The sequence below is a fragment of the Cyprinus carpio genome, chromosome B14 (assembly GCF_018340385.1).
Source record: "Cyprinus carpio isolate SPL01 chromosome B14, ASM1834038v1, whole genome shotgun sequence".
In the NCBI taxonomy this organism is placed as follows: domain Eukaryota; kingdom Metazoa; phylum Chordata; class Actinopteri; order Cypriniformes; family Cyprinidae; genus Cyprinus; species Cyprinus carpio.
Genome location: NC_056610.1, coordinates 14,637,871 through 14,665,573, shown reverse-complemented (window position 1 = coordinate 14,665,573; position 27,703 = coordinate 14,637,871). Strand labels below are relative to the sequence as shown.

Below are 27,703 nucleotides of genomic sequence, written 5' to 3'. Positions count from 1 at the left end.
TGTGTATTTTGTGTTACTCCACAATGATGTGTAAAGGCATTTGTAGTGTACAGTCAAGCGCAGGGGCCCCCGCCCCCCTAAGTCCTGCCCTGCTCATATCCCACTGCAATACCAATACATGTACACACTCTATTTAAATGTGCATATTTTAAGCAAAACGATAGCCTTTCTTTTTATTTAAGCTGTAGTTCTGCCTGTTCATCCACTGATGTCTCTTATAGGCTACGAGTATTTCTTCTTATACCAAGAGTATTACTAGAAAATCATGTCACCAAATATGGAATGTGAGCATGAGCTCTGAAAATCGTACAATGTACGTCAATGATGACGAAATATTCTAATTTCCACACTTCTTAGAACGTTCGACTCTGATTGGCGTGAGTAGCTCCAAGCCCCTCCCATTGTACGGATTTTACTTCAGAAAAAGCACGGGGTGTCCGTTGACATTCAGACTAAACCATTCATTGCTGTGCAGGTGAACATCGCGTTAAAACATGTTGCTTTTTTGTATTTCTGTACATTTGTTTTGGATTGGTTTGAAATGTTGAAATCCCAATTGTACTCTTAATATTTCATATAGATAATAACTTAATACATTATGCTATTTTTTAGTGCACGAAAACCTAATCTACTGAACTCCCCTATCAAGACGTGTCACTTCTACCGGCATTTTTCCATTCAATGAAAAGACAAGGAGACATGTATACGTAGTGTCAAAAATGGTTTGTACGAGTGTTATATAGGTTTGTAAACTTATTTCTTGCTTAGCCATAGTTTGGCTTTTATCAGTTTAAACTTCAGTGCGAAGGACTGTCGATCGAAGAAGAACAATGTATCCGGCCCGGCGCTGTTCATCGCTGCTTCACCGAGACTTGGCCGCAGTCTGTCTCTCATCGCTGGGGACACATCCAAAGAAGTCCGGTCCGCTGAAGAAAAGCAGCTTTCCGAGTTCACGAGTTCATCTTCCTCCAACAAGGTCCAACTCATCACCCGTTCTGCTCAGTTCTTTACAAGGTAATTTAAGATTTCGTCGCATATTCTTTCCGTTCCTCGACAGAAGGTGTCTTGGAATGCGCCTTTGACGATCAACGTGGATTTGAGACAGTCTAGGGTTATAACGCTCTGTGGTGCAGTGTGAGAGGATTGAGGAGAATCTTATGTCTACAAGTGAAAATGTGATTTGAGATCATATCACTTGGGTGTCCCTCATGCTCTAACACAGATGACTCATGTACAGTCAGAGGGAGAGCGATGATTGTCATACACCCTCTGAGGTGTGGAAACATATTGCAAATCCCAATATCAGCGTTGTTTGATATTTATGTAAAAGGCATTTTATGATCTTTATTCAGATGCACTTGTTTTTTTTTTTAAATCTCGAACAAATCTTTGACCAAAAGCAGTATTATTTTAGTTTTATTTATACTATTCATTTTGAATTAGCTTTATTTTCATATTTTTTATTTTCATTGTAATTTTAGTTTAAGTTATGTGCATTCGTCATTCTTGTTTTTTTTTTTTTTTTTACATTTCTATTCAGCTTGAATTTATTTTTATTTCAGTAATTTTAGTAGCCTACTTCGTCTAATATTTATATTTTATTTCAGTTACCAAAAATGAGTTTTAATAGTTTAAATGTTTTAGTCTAGACTAATTATTATAAAAAAAAAACGACAAGAGTCTTAAGAATTTCATACTCTTTTGTCTTGAGAAAATGTTACAATTCTGAAGGAAATTTGGTATATAATTTTGTTACATTATTATTATATTTTGTTTTTCTTAATATTGTTTGCTTGGGTTAGTTTGGAGTTCTCTACTTGGATCTGTTCTAGTGTGCCTTTAAGGTAATTTGATAGTCCTGCTAAAGGTCAGTGAACAGTACATCCTTTAAACAGCCCCCTAACAGTTCAGTCCCCAAACTGAACAGTGTTTTTCTAGGTTATCTGAGTGAGATATGATATGCTCTCTTGTTAGATTTATCAAGCTCGTCCTCTGCATCATTTGTGCAGTATTAAACAGAAAGGACAGAATATGCACGTATGTGCCTGTGATCAGCTAATAGAAAGATGGAAAGTGACAAACACATGATACTTTAAATCAACAAAGTTTTGTTAACGAGCAAACAGATAAAGCTCTGTACAGTGAAAGTGATTCCAACGGTGTGTGAACAGATCCCCCTGCAGAACTGCTCTTCTGTAAGGAATTTGACCTGGAACAGGACAAGGTCTGGGAACAGTGATGTTATGTAAGTTACACTGAATAAGCAAATAAAAGCTGCTCCAGTGATTGCTGGGGTATTACCAGACAGTAAATGCCTGCAAAAATATATCCACACAGCAAGGATGCAACCAAGTATTTAATATTGACATGGTCCAAAGGCAGAATTTTTAAAAATCTGAAAACACTGAAAAATCCATAATAATTAACTGCAAGTGTGGACATGCCCCTCTTAATGTCTGTGTTGATTACATCCTTAATCCAAGGTGAAGCTTCTCATTAAATGTCACTTAGACATAGTTTTCAGGTTATAGTTGGTGTGCATCATCTTCACACCTAATGAGGTTGTCAGCATTTCTCTTAATCAGAGAATAGCTTTGTACTATTTGGTCACTAATTTTCACATGTGATAGTTTTACCAAGCCTAATGTTACATCACCAAGTATGCATACAAGTCACAATGCAAAACAGGCAAATATGAATTTTACAATAGTTCATTAGTTCAATTTTGTTTTAGTTCAAGTTCAGTAGTTATGAATGCAGCATATATATAATTTTAGGCATTTATGAACAACAATTTGATTAATCTAGGTAAATGTTAATTTATAAATATACCGTTGTTCGTTAATTAATTTATGAATTTTCATCACAAAATGATTTTAATATTTTATAGTTTAGGGTCTGTAAGAAAGAAGTCTCTTATGTTCACCAAGGCAGTTAAATTAACTGTTTTTTATTTTGATATATTTTCTGTAATTTAATCCTGTGATGGCAAAGCTGAATTTTCAGCAGCCATTGCTCCAGTCCTTATTGTCATGATAAATGTAATGAATGAACTAATGTAAATAATTTTAAAATTGTGAGCTTAGAACATTCCAAATTAGCCACACTTTCTTCCTCAAACCATATATTAAATTAGAGCTGAAGTGTTCTCTTCACCGTGCATACCGGTGTGTGTGTGTGTGTGTGTGCAGGCATGCATCGGGTCCCTCTCGTGATTTTCAAATGAGTCATTGTTCAGAATGAATGGCAGGGGAAGCACCCTGGTTCATTCAGGAAGCCCTTTGTGTAGGAACACACACACAGATACACACACTGTCCCATCCACAGCCCCCAGAATCTTCACATACCGGACACTGGATTAGTTCTGGACTCCCTCAAAGTCAAAGAGAACAGGATTTTGCCTTTAGATCACATGCATCGGAGACAAGTCAGTGGAAAAGGCTATAACTAGAGGTATTTTTTAAAGAAATATGTGAATCTAAGTTGTTAGATCACAAGACCTAAATGTTACGGGCCATATACCCTGACTAGTCATTGATTTAGTTACAGTGGATGTCTAGAGATGGTGAGTTTACTTAGACAAGATGACAAATATGATTGTTTAATGCTGATACAAGAGTGGCATGTGACTTATAAGACTGAAGCGGTTGGTTTAAATTGTTTGGATGCTGTGTGGTTTAAATGATTACTAAGCAATGACTAGCCTTACCCATGAACAGCCCTGAGTATTCAGCAGCTGACTGTTACATTAATAGATCTTTACTTGTCACTTCTGCTTCTTCAACTTGACAAAGACATAACCAAACCCTTAAATATAAAGAGAGAGAGAGACTGGATGTAGAGTTCTTGGATGTATACTCTTGAGTAGGTAAAGGAGACGACGGAGGTGGAACAAGATGGAATCGGATGATATGCGTAAGATTAATGAATCAAAGCTGTGTGTCTGGCATAAACATTTAAGTCAAAATGTAAATGATCAGAATTACTCCAACAGTGTTTGATTGTGTGTTTGTTTAAATGTACATTTTATTTAGGGGTGCATGATAAATATCGGCCGATAATTAATGTGCATCTCGTCAGTAAAGCTGGTTCTTTTCAGTTAACAATGGCTCTGTGTAGTAACAGCTGCTCTATGTGCAATCACGCACCTGATAGAATTTACCGCTGATTAGAGAACCGGCTTTACTGACGAGATGCGCATTAATTATCGGCCGATATTTATCGTGCACCCCTAATTTTATTTACACAAACAGTCAAACGTTTCAGGTCAATAATGTTTTTTAATGTTTATAAAAGACATCTCAAGCTCACCAAGGCTGTATTTATTTGATCAAAATACAGTTAAAACAGTAATAATGTGAAATAATATTTCAATTTAAAATAACTGTTTTCTATTTTAATATATTTTAAAATACATATTTTTTTTTATGTGAGAGCAACGCCATTATTCCAGTCTTCAGTGTCAAAAGATCCTTTAGAAATCATTATAATATGACAATTTTCTCCTCAAGACATTTTTGACACATTTATTGCCTCCTCCTTTCTTATTTTTTTTAAATAATAAATGTTTGAACATTAATGTAAATGTAAGATTAAGATGACAGGAATGCAAAATTTGCTGCCATGATGCTACTGTTTTTGATTGTTGCTAATGTTTTCTGAGGGGTTTTTAGTATATGGTTGTGCAGTTGCTAGAGTATTCTAGGTGTTAAAAGTGGTTGTTTACTAGTCTAAGTCAAATTGGGTTGCTTAGGAAAGTAATAGAAAACTTCTCCACAACAAGCTACATGATTTGAGTTATTATTCCGGTCTAAGACAAGTTAGTATAAAGTTTATACACATCAAGTATAAGCTATAGTAATGATGATTCTAGTGCAAACAGGACTAATAAAGGTTCCTGTTTCCTTTTCACAAGGAGATTAGTGTTTCGTGCAGCACTGTTTGCTCTTGATATTGTGTCTTTAAGTCTGGTTGAGCTGTCACGACAGACAGTACACAGCAGTTTCCATGGCTGCAGTTACCCATCATCTGTTACCATGATGAATAATTTACATAGCCGTAAACTAGCATACAAAAGTCTTTGTGTCCATCAAGATTGAAGAGGGTAATGAGATTAATCAAACATTGTCTATAAAGGTATACAAGCCAAGAAACATGCACACACTCATGCAAGAATGTTAATAGTTGATTCATATCTAGTTAAACCTCTCCTAAAGACTAAAACAAGCCCAGACAGATGCTGAGGCATCAGAGACACGTCCCTTCTGAACTTATAAGTGCTTTTAACATTTGATCAATACACCGTGTACTGCACCGCTACTATTTATATCTTTGGCTGCTGTTTGTTTTGTAAAAAGTATGTCATGTCGTCTTTGAATCTTGCGTGTGCGTATTCCCTATACCAATATAGATTTCAATAAGATTTTGTTAATAAACATTCATGAATTATTATGAATCTGTAATGTTCTATAAAACTTGTAGAGCTATACCAGAGTGTGTATAAGGTGTTTTGTGATGTGTGTGTGTGTGCAGTGTGTCAGATGGGCAGCAGCAGTAGACTCTTCAGTACTCTGGCCCAGACTCTGAGCAGCGCTGCGCTGGCAGACCCGCATGTGGATACTGATGACTACGAGTATGAGCAGGCTGACCCAGATGCGCTGCTGCGTGAATGTGAGGATGTTTTGAGGAACCGGCCTCCTCGACTGCACCGAGACTTTGTGATGACCAGAGCCTGCTCACTGCAGAACGCACCCATCCGCGTCATGCAGTGGAACATATTAGCACAAGGTACAGAGTCTGTCTGCTTCTGTCATGTGTTTGATTCATAGCTGATTAACAGGAGGTAACTTAACTTTTTATGCTTTTTAATGCCACCACCTTCCTATAATATAAAGGCTGCTATATATTTGCATGTATAAATACTTATCTTTACTGTTTAATAAAAATAAGCATGATATATACCATCGTTCAAAAGTTGGGGTCTGTAAGATTTTTTTCTATGTTTTTGAGATATTATGAGTAATATTATGAATTTTATAGCTGTTTTTATGTTAATACATTTTAAAATGTAATTTATTCCTTTGCTGAATTTTCAGCAACCATTACTCCAGTGTCACATGATCAATTAGAAATCATTCTAATATGCTGATTTGCTGCTCAATAAACACTTATTATTGTCAATGTTGAAATCAATTATGCTGCTTAATATTTTTGTGGAAAATGTGATGCATTTCAGGGTTATTTGATGAATAGAAAGTTCAAAAGAACAGCATTTATTTGAAATAGAACAGTGCAAAAGTCATTTTTGATCAACTGAATGTGCCCTTGTGAAATTAATTTAATGATTAAAAAGAAAATCATACTGATGACATACATTTGAATGACAGTACACGTAAATACATAAGATAATAATAAAATAATACAATTCTGGAAAGTGTTGATAAAGAATGTAAAGTCAAATTTTTTGGTATTTACATTTGTATTTTTTTTCTGAATTTATGAGGCAGTCGTACCACCCACTTCCAGCCCCCAGTTTAAAAACTCCTTGCTTAATGTTTATAAAACTGAAAACACTTCACCTTTCACTGCAGTGCTCCCATATGGTGCTCAAAACGTGACGTAAATGTTCTTCATTGTTCTTGTGTATCTGCAGCTCTGGGTGAAGGCAAGGACGGTTTTGTGCGCTGCCCAATGGAGGCATTGAACTGGTCAGAGAGGAAGTATCTCATTCTGGAAGAGATCCTAACCTATAGACCAGATGTGTTGTGTCTACAGGAGGTGGACCACTACTTTGACACCTTCCAGCCTGTGCTCGCCAGCTTGGGCTACCAGAGCAGTTTCTGCCCCAAGCCATGCTCCCCCTGCCTGGACGTTCACAATAACAACGGCCCTGACGGCTGCGCTCTGTTCTTCAACCGCCGTCGCTTCCAGCTGCTCCACACCGCTCACCTCAGACTCTCTGCCATGTTGCTCAAAACCAACCAGGTTGCTATTGTGGCTACGCTTCGCTGCAGGTTCACAGGTCGAGTCTTCTGCGTGGCAGTAACACACTTGAAAGCGCGGAGCGGCTGGGAGGCGTTTCGAAGCGCACAGGGGGCTCACCTCCTCCAGCAGCTCTGTGAACTAACCACACAGTCGCACCCGGAGATGGATGATGAAAACCTGACTAGGGTTGGGGAAACCGAAGACGGTATTCCGTTAGTGGTATGTGGGGATTTTAATGCGGAACCAAGTGAGGAAGTGTACAGGCGCTTTATGACTTCTCCTCTGGGGCTAGATAGTGCTTACAAGTGTCTAAGTGAGGATGGGAACACAGAGCCACCCTACACCAGCTGGAAGATCCGGCCCAGCGGAGAGAGCCGCTCCACCTTGGACTACATTTGGTACTCAGAAAGAGCGTTCCAGGTGGACACTGTGCTAAAGATACCGAGCGAAGAGCAGATCGGGCCGGACCGGCTTCCGTCGTATCATTATCCCTCTGATCATCTGTCACTGGTGTGTGACCTAAGCTTTAGTCAGCAGCCTCATAGGTTCATGTAGCTGTCAATCATTAGTGCTCTCCAATAGGGATCCAGAGCAGCTTAGGACATTAGAGTATGTGTGAGCACCTCTGAATGTGAGAATGCATTATTGCAAAGAATGTAACATTTTTATTCACATGAGCCTTATTTTTACCTGCTGATGTAGGTTTTAATGCACCTCCTTGTTTATTATTTTCCTCGATTGAGATTAATTATTATTATGCTCATTGTTTGTTAAACAGAGGTTGTACAATATATTGTAATTTATTAAGTGCTAAAGGATGATCTCAGGAAGACGCACATTCTCGATTAAAAGATTCCACAAGTGGAAAGATGTTTATATTTATACTGACTGTACTTTTTTTTTCTTTTCTTTTAGTAACACTGTAATTATTGATATGTTTGCCATTGACCAGTAATCTCTAAATACATCACAGTGTATTTAAATTGGGTGGTCTCTTTCTTTAATAATAAACTAATGAATCAGAAGTCTCGCACATTCACGGAAAATTTAACATGATCGTTATATCCAATGTCAGCCATGCCATACGTTTATAAGGTTATATTTAAAACTATATATTTTCAAAAGTCTAAACAATAAAGCCATATAAGCTACTTACCTTACTCATAAGACATATTTTTATGATATCCATCTTTCTTTCATTATTGGGGTAGTTTTGACGCTGTTGTTACTTAATGACATTCATAGGATCATCTGTAACCGTAAGTACAACATTGCGCCTCAAGCCATCAAATTAATCCGCATTGACTGGCGGAGCCGAAGCACAACTCACCAGAACAGTGTTCGTCCGCATGTAACTTGTAGTTTGATGCTTCAACCGCTAGAGGGCCGAAAGTTACATAGTGTAGATTTTTTTAATTACCTACAAAACTCATATTTTAAACATGATCCGGATGCAAAGATTGTCATTCTTTTAGTCAGTCTATTCCGGTCCGAATCCCTCTGAGCCAATTAGCAAAAATATGGATTTAAGGTTGTTTAAAGTTACCAACACAGTAAAGCTCTCCAGTAATCCTAGTACATTCCACAGAGACTAATAAAGTCTCTACGGTACAACATCTAACATCAAACTGTATAGGGAAAGTTTGTGTGCATGAATGTACAAATTCTTTTGGCTGTGTATGGTTTCATAATGGACAGAAATTGAACTGAAATTCACACCATGATTTTTCCATGTGTCGTTTTGTAATGTATGGATAAAGATCTTTAAGTTCACTTATAAAGAGAGTCATTTCTATCCACAAAAAAAGAAAGAAAGAAAAAAGAACCAGTTGTTTGCATAATTCTCTATATTTAAATCTACTTGGATACAATTTTGGGGTAAGAATACAACAAAATATATGCTTCATATATTGAATATTCAATATACTGTATTAGACATTCTTTCCCTTTTTTGTACATGTGAAAAAAATTATCTGCAAAATACAAAGCAGTGAATGCATGATACAGAAAACAGTGATAAATGCACAGAGAGAGTGAAAAAGTCTGATATGACAAAAAAAACAAAAACATTTGAATGTCCTTCAGAAAACAGTTTCCTTTGAACTGTAAAAAACAAAAACACTTCTTGGTACAAAATAGCGCAACAACAACAAAAAAAAAATATCGCATATTTACATAAAGCACAATCAGTTACTTTTAGTAATGATTTAGGAGGAAAAAGCTGACCTAAGGATGTTTGTTTTATTATCATTAACTACTGCAATTGTATGTATATGCACATATTATTTTATGCTCCTAATTACCAGGTGATCAAAATCTTGGCAGTTTCTCTTCACCCATGTGACTTCCTCTCATTCTTTAGCACCAAGTGAGGTTTGTTCCTACAGCATCACAGCACAGATGGTAAGCTATAACAAAGCGTGATTTGAATAGCTATATTTAAGAAATAAAAAAGAAAAGTCTAACCCAGGCTCAGGCTACACACGGTGGTTATAGTGTTGGGTGTGAACAAGCGTTCCACATAAGAGACAGCCACTCTTCACATCACTTGTTTTATTTGCATCTGTGTCACAAGCATTGATGTCAGTTCCTGTGAGGGAATGCAGTGATATTTGATGTTTGCTCAGCTCTGTGTGGTCGTGGGGTTCGTCTGTGTGCTCGGTGTGTTCTCTGCAGCCCTGTTAACTGTCTGATCCACAGAAACCTCAGGAGTTTCAACCTTAATAATAGTCACATCCTGTAAAGACATCGCTGGCTGTGTGTTTTGGACCACGGTCACTCCCGGCTGCGAGGTCACCACAGTTACAGGAGCTGTGGAGGCGGTCGTGGAGATGTTGGAGGGGACGGCGAGCTTCAGGACTTGGGCGTTGCTGGTAGGCACGGTGAAGGGGGATAGCGTGCTCAGAGTGATGGGAGTGCCGGGTTTGCCAGGCATGGTGGGAAGGGTGATGAGCTGCAAGGTGATTCTCTCACCGCTTTGGCCCTGAGCAGGCACTAGCGTTGGCACGGCCTGGAGAACCACTTTGCCTGCGCTGTTACCCCCAGCGACTGAGTTGGCCGTAGGGAGGATCGGCGAGCGGACGGTGGGAGAGTTGACCGTTACTGTGGAAATTTTCTGACCCTGTGTTGTCATGAGTACAGGAACCTGCATGGCAAGCCTCACTGTCCTGGAAACAACAAAGGCATTGTGATAGGTGCGATTTTAAGAGGTAAAATTTTAACCACAATAGGGCCACATGAAATACACCCTCCCCCCATCATCAAATTCTGTTTTATTTCTTTTGTAGTGCAACATGAAATAATCATCAAATTCTGTTTTATTTCTTTCCAAATTCTGTGTTTTTGTTTTATTTATATATGAAATAAAAGTATATATATATTTTTTTCCATATATAAAACAAAAACACATAAAATACATAGATATATATATAAAAAATAATATATATATATATAAAATATAATAGTGTATATATATATATAAAATTTTTTAATTAGAATTTTTTTAAGCTCTCTTCTCTTTTTTAGAATTTTTTTAAGCTTTTTTTTCTCTCTTCACACCATGTTGTCTGGCGACTGTTGCACAGTCATAAAGGCATCTTGTCCTGAGGTTAGATTGATGATTTTAGGTACAGCAGTAGAGGGAGAGACTGGAGTCCCTTTGCCTTTTGAATTGCTGTGATTGGATGCAGCTGGGAATTCTCTTTTTCCTTCGTCAATGCTGTCATCCATATTGTCATCATCTATGAAAACAATGTCTTTGGGCATCTCCTTAAACTGATACACAAGTCTTTGGCCTTCCACTTTTGATAAAATGCCCCGCTGATAGTAATACCTAAAAAATAAAAAATAAAAGAAAAAAGGAGAGAAAAAAAAAGATCAATCAAGACTGCTAGCACATTTTCTAGTGTCCAAAAAACATACTAAAAAAAACTTAAAACAAAAGATAAAACATTACCTGAGTGCTCTTCCCATTGTCTCATAGTTCATGTCAGGTTTATTTTTATGTCTGCCCCATAATTTAGACACCGCTTTGGAGTCCACAAGCTTGAATATGCCCTTCTCTTTCTGAGTCCACTTAATGTACTTTGGACAGGTTTCCTTGTCCTGCAGAAGGTCCAATAGGAACTCCCACAGGTAAGTAGTTGAGCCTGTAAGAGTCAGACTTGGAAGTTGTGGCACAAGGAAAAAAAAAACTCTTGCACAAATAAACAAACAGAAACACTCACCCTTGCTGTCTTTTGATTTCCTCTTATAGACCATATCCAGAGAACCATCACAGAAACTCCGTGGAGTTCTGGGTTTTCGTCCTGCTGGAGAAGATCACAGCAAACAAATGAATCTCTCCCAAAAAAATTACAGTAATGCAATGTACTATAATATGATGCAATAATCATGCATTAATTTCCAAACATATCTGTAGTTCATGCTATTGGGTAAAGCGTGGTTCACCTCTCTTTTTCTTCTTCAGTAATTCGGTCTCCTGCAGGACAACAATATCCTTGGCAACGGGTCCCATATCCTCTGTTCTCACTTCAACCTCCACCTCAGATAAAAGCTCCTCTGCAGAGGTTGAGATCTATTGTTATTTTTCCTCTTCACACAAATGTGATATACTGAGTAAGTAGTAGTAATTTGTTAGGTTAGGTTAGCCTGTATTACAGCATGCAGAGCACGTGTAGATGTAAATCTCACCTGTGCTGCGATCGCCCTGCAAGCTGGCCGGTGAATCCATGTGCAGCAGAGCTTCAGCTGCTTCAATAGTTTTATCATGCACAGAGACCTCCACTGAGAGAGAGAGAGAGAGAGAGAGAGAGAGAGAGGGGGGAAAAAAACTAAACTTTTTTTCTTGCACAATAAAAACAAGCAAACAAATTGCATACATACAATCATTTAATACTCTGTGAAAAAAAAAAAAAAAAAAAAAAAACATTTTGCTATCTGTTTACTAAGAATATAATGTGAAAACAGATGTTACAGGACCAAAAAATTATTCAAGAAGATCAAAATTGAGCTTGCTTTTGATTAAAAGAGCATTCTGTGTTCATAAAAATTTTACAGTACATAAAGCAATAAATTGGCGGTAAACAAAAAATATACTTCTATTTCGATGTTCATTGGCTACACTGCAGCTTACAAAACAACGCTAAGCCCTCATTGGCCAGGCGTCCTGTCACTCAACGACCTATAACGCCTATAAGTACACTTCCGCCCTAAACTTCGAAAACGAAAAGCGTATTTTAATCATATATTTGATGTATTGCACCCAGCGAAAGTGCTTGAATAGTTCGCCGCATCAAATACAAAAAATCGAAACGTTACTTGTTCATAAAACAAAATGTTTACAACGCTTTTTGCATCAATCTCGACTTAGTCTCATAAAACCAAAAGCTACCCAACTCGGATTTCTTACATGACGCTTTAATGTAAAAAAGCAAACCCGCACACGTTATCCTTCAAAATATACCATAATAAACAAATTTGTTGATTGTCGTCTTCGTTCATTTTGAAAATACATCAGTAAAGTGCAGAACCGTTACCCGATTTAAACAAACAATCAAAGCCAACAAAAATTAAACGGCTGCTACAAAACATTTTAACCCTCGAGCTCTACCACAAAACCCCGTTAAGCCGTAAACCCTGTTATAAACACTTTAACAGACAACGTGTCTAAGACGCAAAAAGAAAACAAACACACTTCCTGGTTCCGACAATCAGCATCAATCCGCTAAGAATAAATCTGAACTCCAACTGACTGTGAACGAACGATTTTAAATATACACAACACCGATAGCGCGAATTACTCTAGGAACACCGAATAAAAGTGTCGCTAAAACAAAAGAGCAAGAAATTACTTCGTATTATTAAACTTGGCGCACGGGTTAAAGACAGCTGCTCTTCACTTCCTGGTTGTCAAACGCTTTTTGCATCCTTCACTTCAACAGGAGCCCAGTGCTCGTTACCTCAAATCACGTGACACACTTATGTGATGAGTGATGTATTTTTTTTTTAACTGTTTACTATCTTTGAGTAAATCGGACAGGTGTTTAGATACACTGTGAAACTGAGTAGTCACACCGGCTGCTTGATGTATAAAAACGATCAATAATCTCTAATATTATACAAATGAAATAATTACCAATGACAATGCAACTATACATAAGCTTCCCTTCTGTGTTTTTAAAAGGAAAATTGAATTCTGAGCAGTCAATGTTGTATTTCGCATGTTTGAGCACAAAGATCAAAACAAAACAATACAAACAAAATACAGAACAAAAATAATACAAACCCATCGTTTACATCCAGATTGAAATTTGCATACCATATTTACCCTTTCCACGTGCTTCAAGTGTACTAAACCTACAAAAATTACACTGTCAAGAAGCTTTGTTTTTCTAATCAAATCTTTTATAACTTCCAGAAAAACGCCACAAGATGTCCCTCTTTAGTTGTTCCTGCTGTTAAAAGAAAATTAAGCCCTCTAAAAAATACAGGGCATATTTGGAAAAGAATCTAAAATCACCATCATGCTTAGGGGTAAACATGGAAATTCAAACAAGTCAATGCACTCATGTTTTTCCGGGTTTTCAAAATTAGGTTTATTGTTTAGTTACACGCACAAAAAACAAATGCTACAACTTGACTACCTCACTGATTGCTCTTTCAAGTGAACTAGGGATGCACGATAAATATCGGCACGATATTAATGCGCATCTCGTCAGTAAAGCTGGTTCTGTAATCAGCGGTACATCTCTAAAACATGCGCAAAATATTATCATGGTTTTGCACAGCTTGTCAGTGAACAACGGCTCTGTGTAGTAAATGATGCTCCACATGAAAGCACGCACGTGTAGAGATTTACCACTGATTACAGAACAGGCTTTACTGACGAGATGCACATTAATATCATGCAACATTTTCCTTGCATGGAAATACAGCCCTCTAACAACTGTGAGAATTACTGCTTACCTGCTCCCATCTCTTGCAACTCAGTCTCCACAACTTGTTCCTCAGCCACGTCCTGCACCAGGTAGGTATTCTGATCATCGTATACTAACACCTGAGCAGCATAACACTGCTCCACATCAGCACTATTCACCTGCTCCACTATCACTGCAGGGCAGGCCTTCTCTCCGTCAGCCTCCACCCCATCAGGACAAACCTCCTGGGAAAAAACAAACACTTTGAGTTTCCTTAAAATGTGTTTAATGTAGATTTTAGTTAAGTTGCAATTCTAATACGAGAGGGTGTATTTTGTACAGGTGCGGACATCACCTGCTGAGCTTCCTCGTCTCCAGCGACGTACTCCAATATATTCCCTCCACCATCTACAATCACCACAGTGGTCATGACTCATTCCTCTGTGTCAGAACCGCACTTATCCTCTGCGCCCCTGCTGATGACCTCGAGTGACGTCACAGCCTGAGAAATAAAAACCGTCATTGGTAAATGCAGTGTGGAAAACATTGTGCACTGTGTGTAAAATATTAATCTCTTTAAACCATACACCTCAACATACTGTTCAGACAAATCACTGTAAATAAATTAAAATATTTAAGAATTATATCAATAAATAATTTGTACTAAATCTTGTGACTACTTAGGCCAACAGGCTACTGATATCATCTGATGTCTTTTCAGTTGGCATGGAAATAATCTAATATGAATAAAGATCACAAGCAGACCTTCAGGCAAACAAATGCACACACACACACGCAGAAACAAAACAAGAAAACGGAAGAGGCCTGTATCCTGTTGGCAAAAGTGATCTCAGCCCAATCATATTCACATTTTCAAAAGAAAAACCCCTAAGGGTTGTGCCCATTTCATGCCCCATCTTTGCTTTTAATTTCCTGTGCCATTTATCACGGTTTTCCATCAAGCATAACAAAATGTAAACACTGATACTAGACCCTGACTAGGGGTCTGTTATGTTATATTACTGACATACAATTAGCGCCATTCTCCTGCAATAACATGTTGTATCAACTATTTTTTTAACAAGGAGTGGCCAAATTTGAAATAATACCAGTGAACAGAAAACAAATGAGAAACAAATGATTAAATTTTGCAGAAAAAACAAAACAAAACAAAACACGGATCGCTAAACAAACGCTTGAGGTAACGTATAACATAAACAGCCGCGCTAAAATCAAACCGCCTACTTTCTAATGATGGCTAAATGAATTAACTTTAACCTCTTATGTATGTATACATAGAAAAAATAGATATTTCTCACCGTTTGTGATGATTTCTTGTCGTTTGGTGCACCTCAAGACAGTCGAGTGCACTCTGTCATAAGGTTAGCATGCTAACCATGCTAATGACAGACTGATGTTAAAGCTGGTCAACTTGCGCGAATGGCTCGCTGATAAAGAACTCGCATGCATGCGATAGACAGATATCTATCTGGTCAATGTAAATTATAAAACGATATAAGTTTTGACAGGCTGCGTTGGTGTAGTAGCTAATGTTTTGCGTAGCTGGTCTCGGGCCTCCCGTTACCGTCTATGGATCTGAATGACGAACTGCGCAGCAACCGTAACTGACGTCACATACACCCTCGTCAGGTGCGCGCGCGCTAAAATTTCAATAAGCTCAATTTAAAAATACAATAAACAAAAAATAATGGGATAGAGATCATGCAATAAATAAACTATTTATAATACTAGCACGATAAATAATATCATAATAATATATTTAAATTAGAAAATATTTCAGGGGGAGGTAGCAGGCAGATGTAGTACATCACCTCGCTATATTTAAAATATACAATAATATAAATGAAATAGCAATCTGTACAGTCGTAACCTCAGACAAATCTCTATTACTAATACTGTCCTGAAAATGCTTCTCCTGAAATCACCAAAATAAGGTCATTCCCAAATGTTATTTGAAACAGAAATCTGCACTGAATCACCTGATAATGAAACAATCACACAAAAATGTTTTAACCCTTTATTTTTCTTTGACATACATTCACAGTTAAAAAAAAACCCTAGTTAGGGCCTAAACTGAAAGAGAAGCCCCATAAAAGCACATGGACGTGTATTACATCCCTAACCCTTAAAACAGAAAAGAACCTGTGAAAACAATTTATTCTGAACCATACTTCCCATTATTCCCTCACATTTACATTATATAGTGTTAATCTTACTTATAACACTTATAAGGTCCCTTTTGAAATATTAAGGAAATAAGAGACAAAATTGTTAGGTCTGTTGTAGGTATGTTTTTTATTTTATTATAATTTTATTTATTTTTTTAATCTAACCTTAATATCCCTTGTGGATCCACATAGTATGTCTGTCTACCAGTCTAAAATCTCCAATTATATGAGCATCAAAACTAGTACCAATGAAAGTGTAACGTTAGCGTAACAGGTTTGGGGACCTTGTTTTCGCCACATCAAGCAAAGGAATTTATTTATGTATTTGCCAAACAACATGTTTTATAAATCACAGGAGAAGGGGGAACAGGAAAACAAAGGCAAAGGAGTGCAGCAGGGGGTCTGCCTTTTGGATGACATTGTAGAGACTCGCTTTAGAAATGAATACTGGAATGTGACTTGTAACATGGCTTATTGTTGTATTGACTATATTGGTAAAGGTAATCTGTTTGTCAGTTGTTTTTTGACCAAGTCATGTCACATTGGTAATGCCAGCTGGTTACTATAATACTGGTTACTGGAAAAAGGAGAACACTGTCTTTTCAAGCTGAGGTAGAGAGGTACAAAAAAAAATAATAGTGTTAATTCATAAATAATGCAAATGAAAAATAGATTGAAGACAGATGAGAACCAGAAAACTGATGGCCAGCACGCAGGTATGACAGTGTTTATGGCAAATTTGTAGCCCTGCTGGTTGTAACTATTGACATGCCAATTCCAAGACACGTCCTATAATGTAATGTTTGAGGTAGGGTTCACTAGTATAGGCTCCAATGTGCAGTTGAGTCAAAAAGAGTGGAGTGCCATTTAAAAAGGCTATAAATATAGGTCACAGCTTTTTATGCATATTATAATTGTCAAAAAACTTTTGTTTCACATCAGAGTGAAGTGAATGTTCACATGAAGTAACCACTCTCCAGTGGAGAGCATGTCAATGTAAATAAGAGTATTATTTTGAGCTGAGTCGGAAGGAAACAGCATTCTGGGCCCAGTGTAAGGATTACTGGAATCCAGGGGGTCAAGGAAATGGGAAAGGCACATCACTAATTGTTTACCAGGGAACCGGTTTACTATCCCAGGACATCTGACTGCTCCCAACTGAGAAAATACAAAACAAGAATGAAAATATCATGTCAATATACACTACCTTTTAAAGGTTTGTATCTGTAAGATTTTCTAATGTTTTTAAAGCAGTCTCGTGTGCTCAATAAGGTTTCTATTTTAATATATTTTTAAAAAAAAAAATTGAAGTATTATATAATAGAGACATTTACATTTCCAAACATTACATTTGATAAAAATATCAAATTTCAATTACTATTATTAGAAAATATATGATGTATTATATTATTAAAACACAAACATAGAAAACATGATTTTCATATGATGTTACCTTTTTTAGTTGGTGTTAATACATCTGCACTTTAAGCATACGGCGCTTGCCCTAGGAACAATATTAAAAAGTAACATTTATATAATAAAAGGAATGTCACAAAGTATGTCAAGAACTTACATCAGAATGCACACGTCTTTGTCTTGATATATCTTACCATCTTCTCGCTAATTCACTATTCATTTAATTTCAAGTATTTGTCAAGCAATGATTCTGTTAATCCACATTTTTTTGCTCCCATCATTATTTTCTTAACTAGTTAACCAGCAGTGCATTGTTAAACCAGATTACCTGTTACCTGTCCCGATGGATCTTCACCATCATCAGGGGTTGGGATGATCTTGCCAGTCACGGGTGACACACCGAGCACCATTGGCTTCTTTTCTGCTTTGGGAGCTCCCTCCAAGACAACCACTACGTAGTCTCGTTTGGGCTCTTCCAAAGGTGCACTTGACGTTTCAGCTGGAGCAACTTCCTCAGTGACCACTATGCTTGCAACATCTGGTTCAACAACACTTTCTGTAACTTCCACAACTGGACTTGCTGCTTGTTCCTCGACTATACTTACTGGGGCCTCCACAAACGCATTTCCTGCAATCACCTCTTCTGCCTTCACTTCCTCAACCACTGCTACTTTGGCTGCAAGTGTTTCCTCAAGTTCTTCAGTTGCTACAGCAGGTGCGTCTTCAGCAACAACAGCAGGAGCTTCTTCAGTTACAAAGAAAACGGCTGCCTCTTCTGGCACAGGGGCAACAGGCATCTCTTCTATCAATGGGGCAACTAATACCTCCTCTGCTTCTGGGGCAATAGGCGTCTCTTCTGTCACTGGGGCAACTAAAACTTCCTCTTCTATCACAGGGACATCAGATGCTTCTTCTGAGGGTACTGGAGAATCAGCTGGTGTCTCCTTTACAACTGGAGTCACTTCTACCACTGCTGCAACAGCTGGTTCTTCCACAACTGGGGAAACTGGTGCTGCTTCAATCACTGGAGCAACAGATACTTCTGCTGCTGGTGAATCAACTGGTGTCTCCTCTGCTACTGGAGACTCTTCCACCACTGTGGAAACAGGCTCATCTACAACAGGGGAAACTGGGGGAATGGACAATTGCTCTGCTATCGGAGGCTCTTCTATTACAGTGGTATCTGGTGCTTCTGCTACTAGAGTAGCTGGCTCCTCCTCCATCACTGGAGCAACAGGTGCCACCTCTGTTACTGGTACTTTAGCCAAATGATCTGTTGTAGGAACCTCAGTGGGCATCTCTGGTAGAGCTTCAACGGACACATCTTCCACGGATACAGACTCCACAGGAACAGCCTCGATCACGGAGGCAGCAGCCAGCGCTACTGTTTCTGCTACTGCTGTGCTAACCGACCCTACAAGACATAATCAAGCCACCCAATAATCACACACACAAAAAACAGACATTAGATGTTTGAGGTATTAACTGACTTATTTAAAGTTTTTATAACTGTCAATTTTAAGTTCAAATTGTTTATAAATTGTCATTTCTTGGTGTGTGTGACTGGAGTTTAAAATAAAAGATTAATCTAGAGAGACAAAATAGGAAAGATAGAAATGAGACTACTAATAGTAGAGTACAGAGGTTCATCCCCACTTCATTAGTGATAGTTATAACAACACAGAAAAGAGCTTAAGTAGCTTAAGTAAAGTTAAGTGCATTCAGGTCTGATCTATGGTGTCTATTTTTGCATTTCACAGAATGTAAGAGACTTTCAGTGAGTATCATTATGCATCTCCATTTATCATTCAGAACATACATTAAGAGGCTTTACTGCCAAATATCACTTAGAAAGGGGCATACCACAAGTATGACTACAACAAAAGTTAAGAGATAAAACAACTCCCTATGTAGAGATTAAATTATAGGTTATAATGTACAACACCAAGGACCTTTACACTAAATGCAGCATTTTAAAACATTACTTTTAAAACAGAGGATGAACTTGTCAGTGTTTAAGATTTTATATTTCAGTTTGTAAAAGCAGAATGTTTTCAGGAAAAAAAATTAAACAGAATTTTTTTGGTATTTATCAATTTAATTTTATTAATTGGCTTTGAATCCCTTATCTATTTTTATTACACAATTGCATTTTTCCAAATAAATGAGCAGTGTAATCCAGCACACATGACCTTTTTGGCAAGTTACTGAGTTCCTTGTCAGTTCAGTCATACAGAGGAATATAAAGGGAAAACTAATACAGAAACACATCTGGCCTAGTTGCTAGGGAGCGAAACACTCACAGTTTTCACAGTTTTAACTGGCGTGTACCAACTAAGTGATATCTGGCAGAGAAGCACGTTTTCGACTGAACTGTTCCAGTTATTACAAAACAACAAATAACTAACTATATAGCACATTTATTTTTTGTGCCTTAAATAGAAGATAAGGCAGGACAGAGGGCTGGCTCAGATTTGTGAGAAGATTGAGAGTGAAGCTAAGAGTAAGAAGGAGAACAGGAGTAGATGGTCTGAAGTGTGTCCACTGGAATGTTTGGTCACATGTGACAAAAAGCAGCAACTTTGTATTCTCACAGTGGTTTCTACAGTTATCAATACTTGAAAAAATATATAATTTATAATTTTGTTCAAGTTATAATTTATATAAGTTTTCAAATATTTCCAGCAAAATCCAGGAACAGAATAAAAATATACACAATAAGCTGTGTGCTATATAGCGGGATGACATTATTGCAACTCAAGCATCAAATCCTGGTGTTTAACACATCGATGCAAAAAGAGGAGGTACAGTGTGATGAAGACTATACAGTTAATCACATACACTGTCATTTAGTTCATGTGTCTCTGAGCACCTTAAAACTTCAGTTTATGACTATAAAGAATCTACTTCCAAGGGAGTAAAAAAATGAGGAAGACCTGCAGTATTTGAGCAATAAAACCTCTCTTAATTTTGTTCAAGTACTATGTTTTGTTCTTTTTTGGATGTAAGGGTAACATGTTTGTATAAAGTGAGACAGTGGCCATTTTGCTGTATAGGACATTTGAGTCTTTCGTATCTTGTGTGTGTGTGGGTGAGTGTTTGAGTACCCATGAGCCATTTAGGACTCTGTACTAGTAGCTTCTGCTACTGCCTCCTCTTGGGGGGCTGGTGGCATACCGTTGCTCTCTGAAGCCGGCTCTTCAGCTTGGATAACAGGAGTTTCGACAGCCTCTGCTGCTGCTTCTACTTTCTCTGCTACCTTCTGCACTTCTTCTGCCACCGCTGCCACCTCCTCTGCGGTTTCATGAACAACCCCTGCCACCTCAGTGATCACCTCTGCAGTCTCTGCAACCGTCTCAGCAACCTTTTCCACAACGGTCTCAAGAGTTCCTGCCTTCCCTCTGGTGGCTTCGGCTGTTTCCAGCAAGACCTCAGGTGCCTCAGCAGGAACATCCTCCTCGGATGCGCTCTCTACAGTTTCTGCCACCTCTCCTTCCTCTGCACTAGCTTCTTCTAAACAGACAACAGAGAAGAAAGAAAAATTAGGCATAAAGCCACGTTTTCATTTTTAGCACACACATACTCACTTTTGAATCTCACATAGAAATGACTGGTTTGAAATTATATTTCAAATATATTATGCAATAATATAATTATATTTATGCTAGTTACCTAAGAACATCAGTGCGGTTAAGTACATCCACAGTAAAATGTTTACATTTGCCACCATGCCTTTCAAAATGTCTCACACACATCCGTCTTATCAAATCTCCTGGAAACCCCAATAAATGGCTAAACTGGGAATATAAATCTAGCTTTGTCAAAATCACACACAAGCCAATCACTGCAGGCAGCATGCAAAACCCAAGAATGAGGAGGGAGAGTAAAAAGAGAAACTGAACAGAAACAACAGGTAGAAAGGGTCTGGGAGGACAGGTGAGGAGAGGGAATACAAAGATGGTTGAGCCTTACCATCTGTTCAAAGTTAGCAGTACCAGCAACTCTGTGAATTCCAGCAAAACAGAATAACAACCAAAGGAGATTTGTTGTGTGTGTTTAATTAGTTAACTCACCCTTAAATAAAGGTTTTAAAAATCAATGGAATAAAAAAATATTAGTTCAATGGAAAAAGCAGGACTCATAACAACTTTAGCTCAGAAGAGAATCATCCAAAAAGTTCTGACTGAAGACTATAGGTGACCAGCCCAGACTGTCCGAATTAGTTTACTGTCTGGAAAGAGTCAGAACAAAGAGACAATTAGGAAAGAGATAAGGTAAAGCTTTGAGTTCGTGGTTTAATATTCTGTTTTGGCATTTGAAAGACCACAGTATAATGTTTGTTTGTGTTTAACTCCATTCCAGCTTCTATGGATATTTTCATAACGAGAAATATTATGGCTGAATTATATCATGTTTTTATAATTTATTTTTGCTAAAAACTCCAAAACTGTATTTGACTTAACTCTGTTAAAAATCTCTTCAAAAGAGTTAACTGAATAAAAGAATTCTCAATTATTTAAAACCAGCACAATCTTATAAAACATGCTTAATGGACTGGGCAGAGAGAACATGTTGGAGGCAGTATAAAACTGTTTATATTGGCTGGCAAGTCTTTCTGGACTGGACTGTAGTCATTAAAATAGGAGCACAGGTAGGTAAGTTGGGAAAAGTGCTGTGAGAGAAAATGTGAGTGCACAGGGGTGCAGATGGATCATATACACAGTTTATTCAAGAGGAAAGTGACACAGTGTCAAAGAGAAAGCCACCCAGTTCTGATTAACAGGCTTTCCGACAAGTAGGATCAGGGGATTAGGTGGGTTAGAAGGGTGACATGAGAACAACTCCTTAAATCAAATCATACATTTACATTTATGCATTTGGCAGATGCCTTTATCCAAAGTGATTGCATTCAAGGTATCCATTTTATCAGATCATACTTTCCCCAGGAATTGAACCCATGACCTTGGCATTGTAAGTACCACACTCTACAGGAATGCTGTAGCTCAAATAACACAAAGACAAAAAATGCCATAAAAATGCATTGTCTCATCAAAAGTTTAGTCTGGTTTAGCCCACTTTTCTGCTTCAGCTCTTTGGCATCGCAGTTTAGCCATTATTCTACCAATATCTGCCAACTGTAGTATCATTAGTATTGCAGGATATATGCAAAACTTAAGTTTTGATGATCCTACCTGGCATATAGCAAATATTAATCAGAACAGGTCATAACCTATGTGCCAAGTGTTTTGGAGCCAATAAGGTATCAGGATCGACTAAATGGGAGGAGACTGAAAAGTAGGGTGCGTCATCATTTAGTTAACCTTTGACTTTCAGAAACCAAGGCTATAATACAGTTCCAGTAATAACTCTCAAAAATACTCGTTATGCAGCAGTTCAGACCATGCAAGTTAAAGCACAAGTTAGTTTTAGGAAAATTCACTAAATGGACCATTTGTTTTGAGGCAAACAGATGTGTTACACAAACATTTAAAAGACAGAGCTGTAGTTTGTCCATTCAAATATCATAATAAGTTAAAAGTTATTTATGGTACATCATGGAGAAATTATGACATAAAAGATCACACATGAACTCACCATTGCCATTCTCCCCACCTAGAAAACAAACAAACAAAAATTAAATGATGGCACATAGTAATCTGAAATGTCAATGAACCCTGAAGCGGCTGTATAAAACTTTATCAACAGTCACTCACTAATATCAGACTGCATTACAAAACATAATATCCCCTTATTTATAATACTTGAATGAGAGAGATTTTTAATGCTGCTGTCATTTAGATAAGGCAGTTTAATAATGTTTGGCTCAGATGCAGGAGTGTTAGACACGCTTGGATTTGATACAGTTATTTAATTTGGTGGATGTGGATTTGGCAGGACTGTGAGGGGGAACTAAGAGGGCAACTTTCAGCTGTCTAACATTACTGTTCTGACCACAAGATAAATGTGAGAGAGTGCCAAATGTTTTCCACATACCCCAACTGGAAGGGCTGCAATGTATTATTTATTAGATCTCATATTTTTGGATACAGACATTAGCTGACAATGTAGATCAGCATTCCTAATGGCACTGAGAATGAAATTCACAGGGTTACTACCAGCGCTGAGTGAATAGCACTGTTTTCATTAAATATGTCAAACAAGATTTTCTGTATATGACCTTATGCCTCTATCTTTCATCCTGAGACAGCTATGCTAGTATTCAACTTCCTGTAGTCAGGTAAATGGTTCCTACTCTTGTATCCTAGTTTTAACAGGCCATAGGAAAACCTGAATCCCAAAAGTGACACTGATTAAATTACAACAATAAAATCAGAGGTTTAACCAGACCATAGGTGAGACTTACTCTTGGGTGGCCATGGTCTGGGTTTCCAGTCAGACTTGGGACGAGCATCAATTTCAGAAACACGAACAACAAAACGTGCGTGGTCTGTTGCAACTGTTCTGTAAGCCTATCAGACAATTCAATAAAGACATTGATTAATTTAACAAGTGATCTGACATCAAACTATATTATCAATGGTTTGAATTTTAATCATACTTACATATGCCACGGCACCTGCGAAGGCTCCACCGCAGAGGACGACATAAAGGAAATTCTCACCTGAGCCGCCAGGACCTGACGACATGAGCCTCCGAGGAACTACTGCATAGAGAACAGGGGAGTAACACAAAGATTTGGGATGTTAGGCAATAATGTAAAAGATATCCTCTCAGTTTCAAGATTGAATCGAGTTAATATTTTAACAGAACTTTAAAATACGTTTTATAATAATGTTTTAGTCAAAGTGTCTGACACAGATTGAGCTTCATGGCAGTCAAACCAGAGCTGCTCTGTGTCCAGTAGGTCACCGCCTGATGGATTCTGGGCAACGGTTTTAGGTACCTGTAAATATTCCTGTCAGCATTCAGCTAGATATTTATTGCGTTATTTCCATAGCTCAGAAATATGATGAAGGTACTCTTAAGTGAACAGCATTTTACACTATGGATGCGAAGTACTAAGTGGACTCAAAATAAAATAGAAATTTCAGGTCTGTAACCCTCTATATACAAGTTTTACTGCAGCAGTTGTGCATTTATACATATTGGTAAATTATTTCTCAATACATAAAAATAATTATGCATTATTTTTTCTGTATTCTTACATAGATAATTGCTTATCACCAAATATTTAATTTTATATTCTGTGCTTCAATCACCACGAAAAACCTCTCCTCAGTGCTGACAGTTCCTTGTCCTAAAAAAAGTTAGAGGGCAGAGAGCAACTTAAATTTAGAAATCCATCAGTGCAGCCCAATCAGGACTGGAGGGCGAAGATCATTCTGACACAAACTTTGTAGACGTTTTAAGGAGTATCTTCAATACTCTCACTAAGATAATCCAGTCACTCATGCCCAGCTAGAGTAAATAGGTTCTAGACACCTCTGTGTTATTTATACCAGCTAATCTGTTAATCTTTCCCAGGAGTCAAAGGGTGAACCAAACAGAAAGCGATACATGCTCGGTTAGACTACTAGGAACCAATGTAACTTTTTCAATGTCAGATGCTGATGACAATATCTAATTTAGGTTGGAAATAGTTGATATAATTCCTATATTTACATAATACCATTTAACAACTGCAAATAAGAGATATATGATGATAGTAAACTCATATTTCACACAATATTTACAAAAAGAATTAATATAAATAAAAATAATCACAATATGGCAGTCATCTTGGTCTTATACTGACACCTAATGGTGTGGATGCAGCATAAAACAATGAATTAATGAATAAAACAATGTTTTAGTTACCAAAAGTTGCCTTGTTTGCAGTCGGTCACATTTATTTTACTCCACAAGTTTAAGTTTCCAATAATATTGTTTTACTTTAACAACTACATTACAAATTCACCATTTGCAACAATTTACTCAACCTCATGTCTGTTGAAAATTGAAACCCATGAACTTTTTAACCCAGCTAACCAGCAAATCTCCCTCTGCAAAGAGATTAATCACAGCTTGATACCGGAACGGCTGAGCAAACACGAATTACAATGAAAGGCTTTAAGCAAGTGGTATCTGACAAGCGTAGGCCTACTGTCCATCCGCTCATGGCTATTTGAGGAGATATTTAGTGGACAGGACAGACTGTGTGATTATATCTATGCTTATTTCAACATTTTCATGTAATATTCTTATTTTCTGCATTACAAACATCCGAACATTGATTTTCACATACATTTAACCAATACAATCAAGTACAGCCCTGTAAGGCCAGACAAATGTCTCACTTCAAGAATGTCTGCGTGTTTATTTAAACAACCAGGGTTTCCCAACAGGGGTCTACTAATCCCTAACTATTATCCACCCTGGAAAAAAAAATAAGATAGCATTTACTGTGAAACTTGAATTGCTAGAAAATTTCACAAATAATTACAAACAAACAGCAAGTAATATTGAATTAAACATAATAATAAGGTAGAATTTAACATAGTCTTGCAAATCATACTCTAATAATCTTTTAGTTTTATGTACAACTTTTAAAAAAATCAGTCAGTGTAATAATTATTAGTAGCATATCTAATGAAACAATACTGATATCTTTTAAAGGTATAAGTACCTAAAAACATAATATTAGTACCTAACGGAATGGATACAACTAGCTAAACTACAACTATGTACTCGTAGCATGAAAATAGAATAAGTTTTAAAGTTTAAATATAAACGGCTTGCCATACAGCAGCCATAGGTCCGCGCGCCTGCGTCTATAGCTCGACCACGTACACAATCACGCGAGCTGTACGTGGAAACATACTAAGACACCCTCACAACACTGAAGGTCACAAATCAAGCAGTATGAATACTTACACCATGATGCCAAACGTCAAATTTCAACTGATTTCCTATTACGCGATTTCGTGTTTCATAATCCATTTAGTGTTCCAGTTAGGAATGAATCTGACAGAACAATCATTAATCCAATCACGTTCAAGAGTCTACAACTAACTTTTCGCATGGTTTAAAATGCACATGAATGGTCAATGTATTTTTTTTTCCAATGCATCTCTGCAAAATGATTATTTAATGCAGATCTGCAGTGCCCAAGATGGCTACATTTTTGTGTGCTTGGTGCCAGGCTGCGGTTTGAGAGGTGTACATTATGTTCCCTGCAAATGACAGTCCGAACATGTGTTAGTATAGTAGGCGTGTAACGTTAACTTCTGTCTGGCACTAAAAACTTAACAGTTAGCCTTTTAAAAATGTGGAGCACCAATAGGATCCGATGTTGAGACTGACCTTCATGTCCTCTTAACCCTAAACCACATGCCATCTGCCCTTCCAAAAATAGTATTTTTTTTGAAAAATATTATGATACAGCTCGCTCAAGCACATTTTCATTGTAAGCAAAAGTTGAAATGTGTGAAATATCACAATTAAAGCCCAAAACGCCATGCAAATTACATGCTTTACAGTAAGAATAAACCTTTACGAGACGCATACGCTCCTGCTCACCATTTCTATTGAGCTGCGCGCGGTGCAGGGACTGTCGCGCCAGAGGCCCACACCTCTGCCAGGCTGCTCTGCTCGCAAACATCGTCCAAACTGCCACAGGAGGAAAGCAGCGTGCGAAACGAGTCCAATGGAGGCGCAATGAATGACTGTGAAAGTGTGGAGACAGTGGAGGGGAGGAGAACGCGCTTTGTCTGGATCCTCCCACTGCTGGGATTCCGTGGCACGCTACCAATCACATTGTTTGTTTAATTTATGCTATTTACATCGCAAAAATATCTATATTTACTCAGATAGTCTTTTTAGCCACTCTTAATCATGGCACCAGCAATAACAAAACATTTCCCTAATTTAATTTACTTAATTTGTTTTTCGGGAAACATGCAAGTATCTTCTGCTGCTTCCGAAGGGCAGTGCTAAATGATGAATAAATGTTAAAAAAAAAAAAAAAAAAAAAAAAAAAAAATAATAATAAAAAAAAAAATTATTGCTATAAAAGTATTGATTTTATATATATATATATATATATATATATATATATATATATATATATATATATATATTTCTACAAAATAAGAAAAATTTGGACATCTTCATCCTGTTCAAAAGTTTTCACCCCCTGGCTGTCAATACATTGTGTTTCCTTCTGGAGCATCAGTGAATGTTTGAGCCTTTTTTAAT

The 27,703-nt window shown here is 37.4% G+C and overlaps 3 protein-coding genes across 7 annotated transcripts; 1 reads left to right on the top strand and 2 right to left on the bottom strand.

Annotated features, from left to right (window-relative positions):
- Nucleotides 1–448: 448 nt before the first annotated feature.
- Nucleotides 449–8,757, top strand: LOC109102500 (nocturnin-like). Its single transcript, XM_019115854.2, has 3 exons — nt 449–1,014; nt 5,533–5,787; nt 6,653–8,757. The coding sequence occupies exons 1-3, from the start codon at nt 831–833 to the stop codon at nt 7,537–7,539; spliced, it is 1,326 nt and encodes a 441-aa protein (XP_018971399.1). The 5' UTR covers nt 449–830; the 3' UTR covers nt 7,540–8,757.
- Nucleotides 8,758–8,813: 56 nt separating this feature from the next.
- LOC109102499 (ETS-related transcription factor Elf-2-like) lies at nt 8,814–15,524 on the bottom strand. Its single transcript, XM_042738211.1, has 9 exons — nt 15,221–15,524; nt 14,257–14,403; nt 13,951–14,146; nt 11,677–11,769; nt 11,434–11,544; nt 11,211–11,294; nt 10,940–11,132; nt 10,541–10,816; nt 8,814–10,151 (listed from the first exon to the last, which is right to left on the bottom strand). The coding sequence occupies exons 2-9, from the start codon at nt 14,329–14,331 to the stop codon at nt 9,608–9,610; spliced, it is 1,572 nt and encodes a 523-aa protein (XP_042594145.1). The 5' UTR covers nt 14,332–14,403; nt 15,221–15,524; the 3' UTR covers nt 8,814–9,607.
- A 402-nt stretch (nt 15,525–15,926) lies between these two features.
- Nucleotides 15,927–27,250, bottom strand: LOC122139628 (calphotin-like). 5 transcript variants are annotated; one of them, XM_042738205.1, is made up of 8 exons: nt 27,026–27,244; nt 24,070–24,170; nt 23,871–23,976; nt 23,102–23,119; nt 20,684–21,019; nt 17,842–18,920; nt 17,544–17,594; nt 15,927–17,248 (listed from the first exon to the last, which is right to left on the bottom strand). In XM_042738205.1, exons 1-7 carry the CDS (start codon nt 27,105–27,107, stop codon nt 17,559–17,561), a joined length of 1,758 nt encoding a protein of 585 aa, XP_042594139.1. In that variant the 5' UTR covers nt 27,108–27,244; the 3' UTR covers nt 15,927–17,248; nt 17,544–17,558. The 5 variants fall into 5 exon arrangements, with proteins under 5 accessions (XP_042594139.1, XP_042594140.1, XP_042594144.1 ...); XM_042738206.1 differs by having other exon boundaries at nt 17,835–18,920; nt 27,026–27,243; XM_042738210.1 differs by lacking the exons at nt 15,927–17,248; nt 17,544–17,594; nt 17,842–18,920 and adding an exon at nt 21,479–21,509 and having other exon boundaries at nt 20,883–21,019; nt 27,026–27,249.
- Nucleotides 27,251–27,703: the final 453 nt, after the last annotated feature.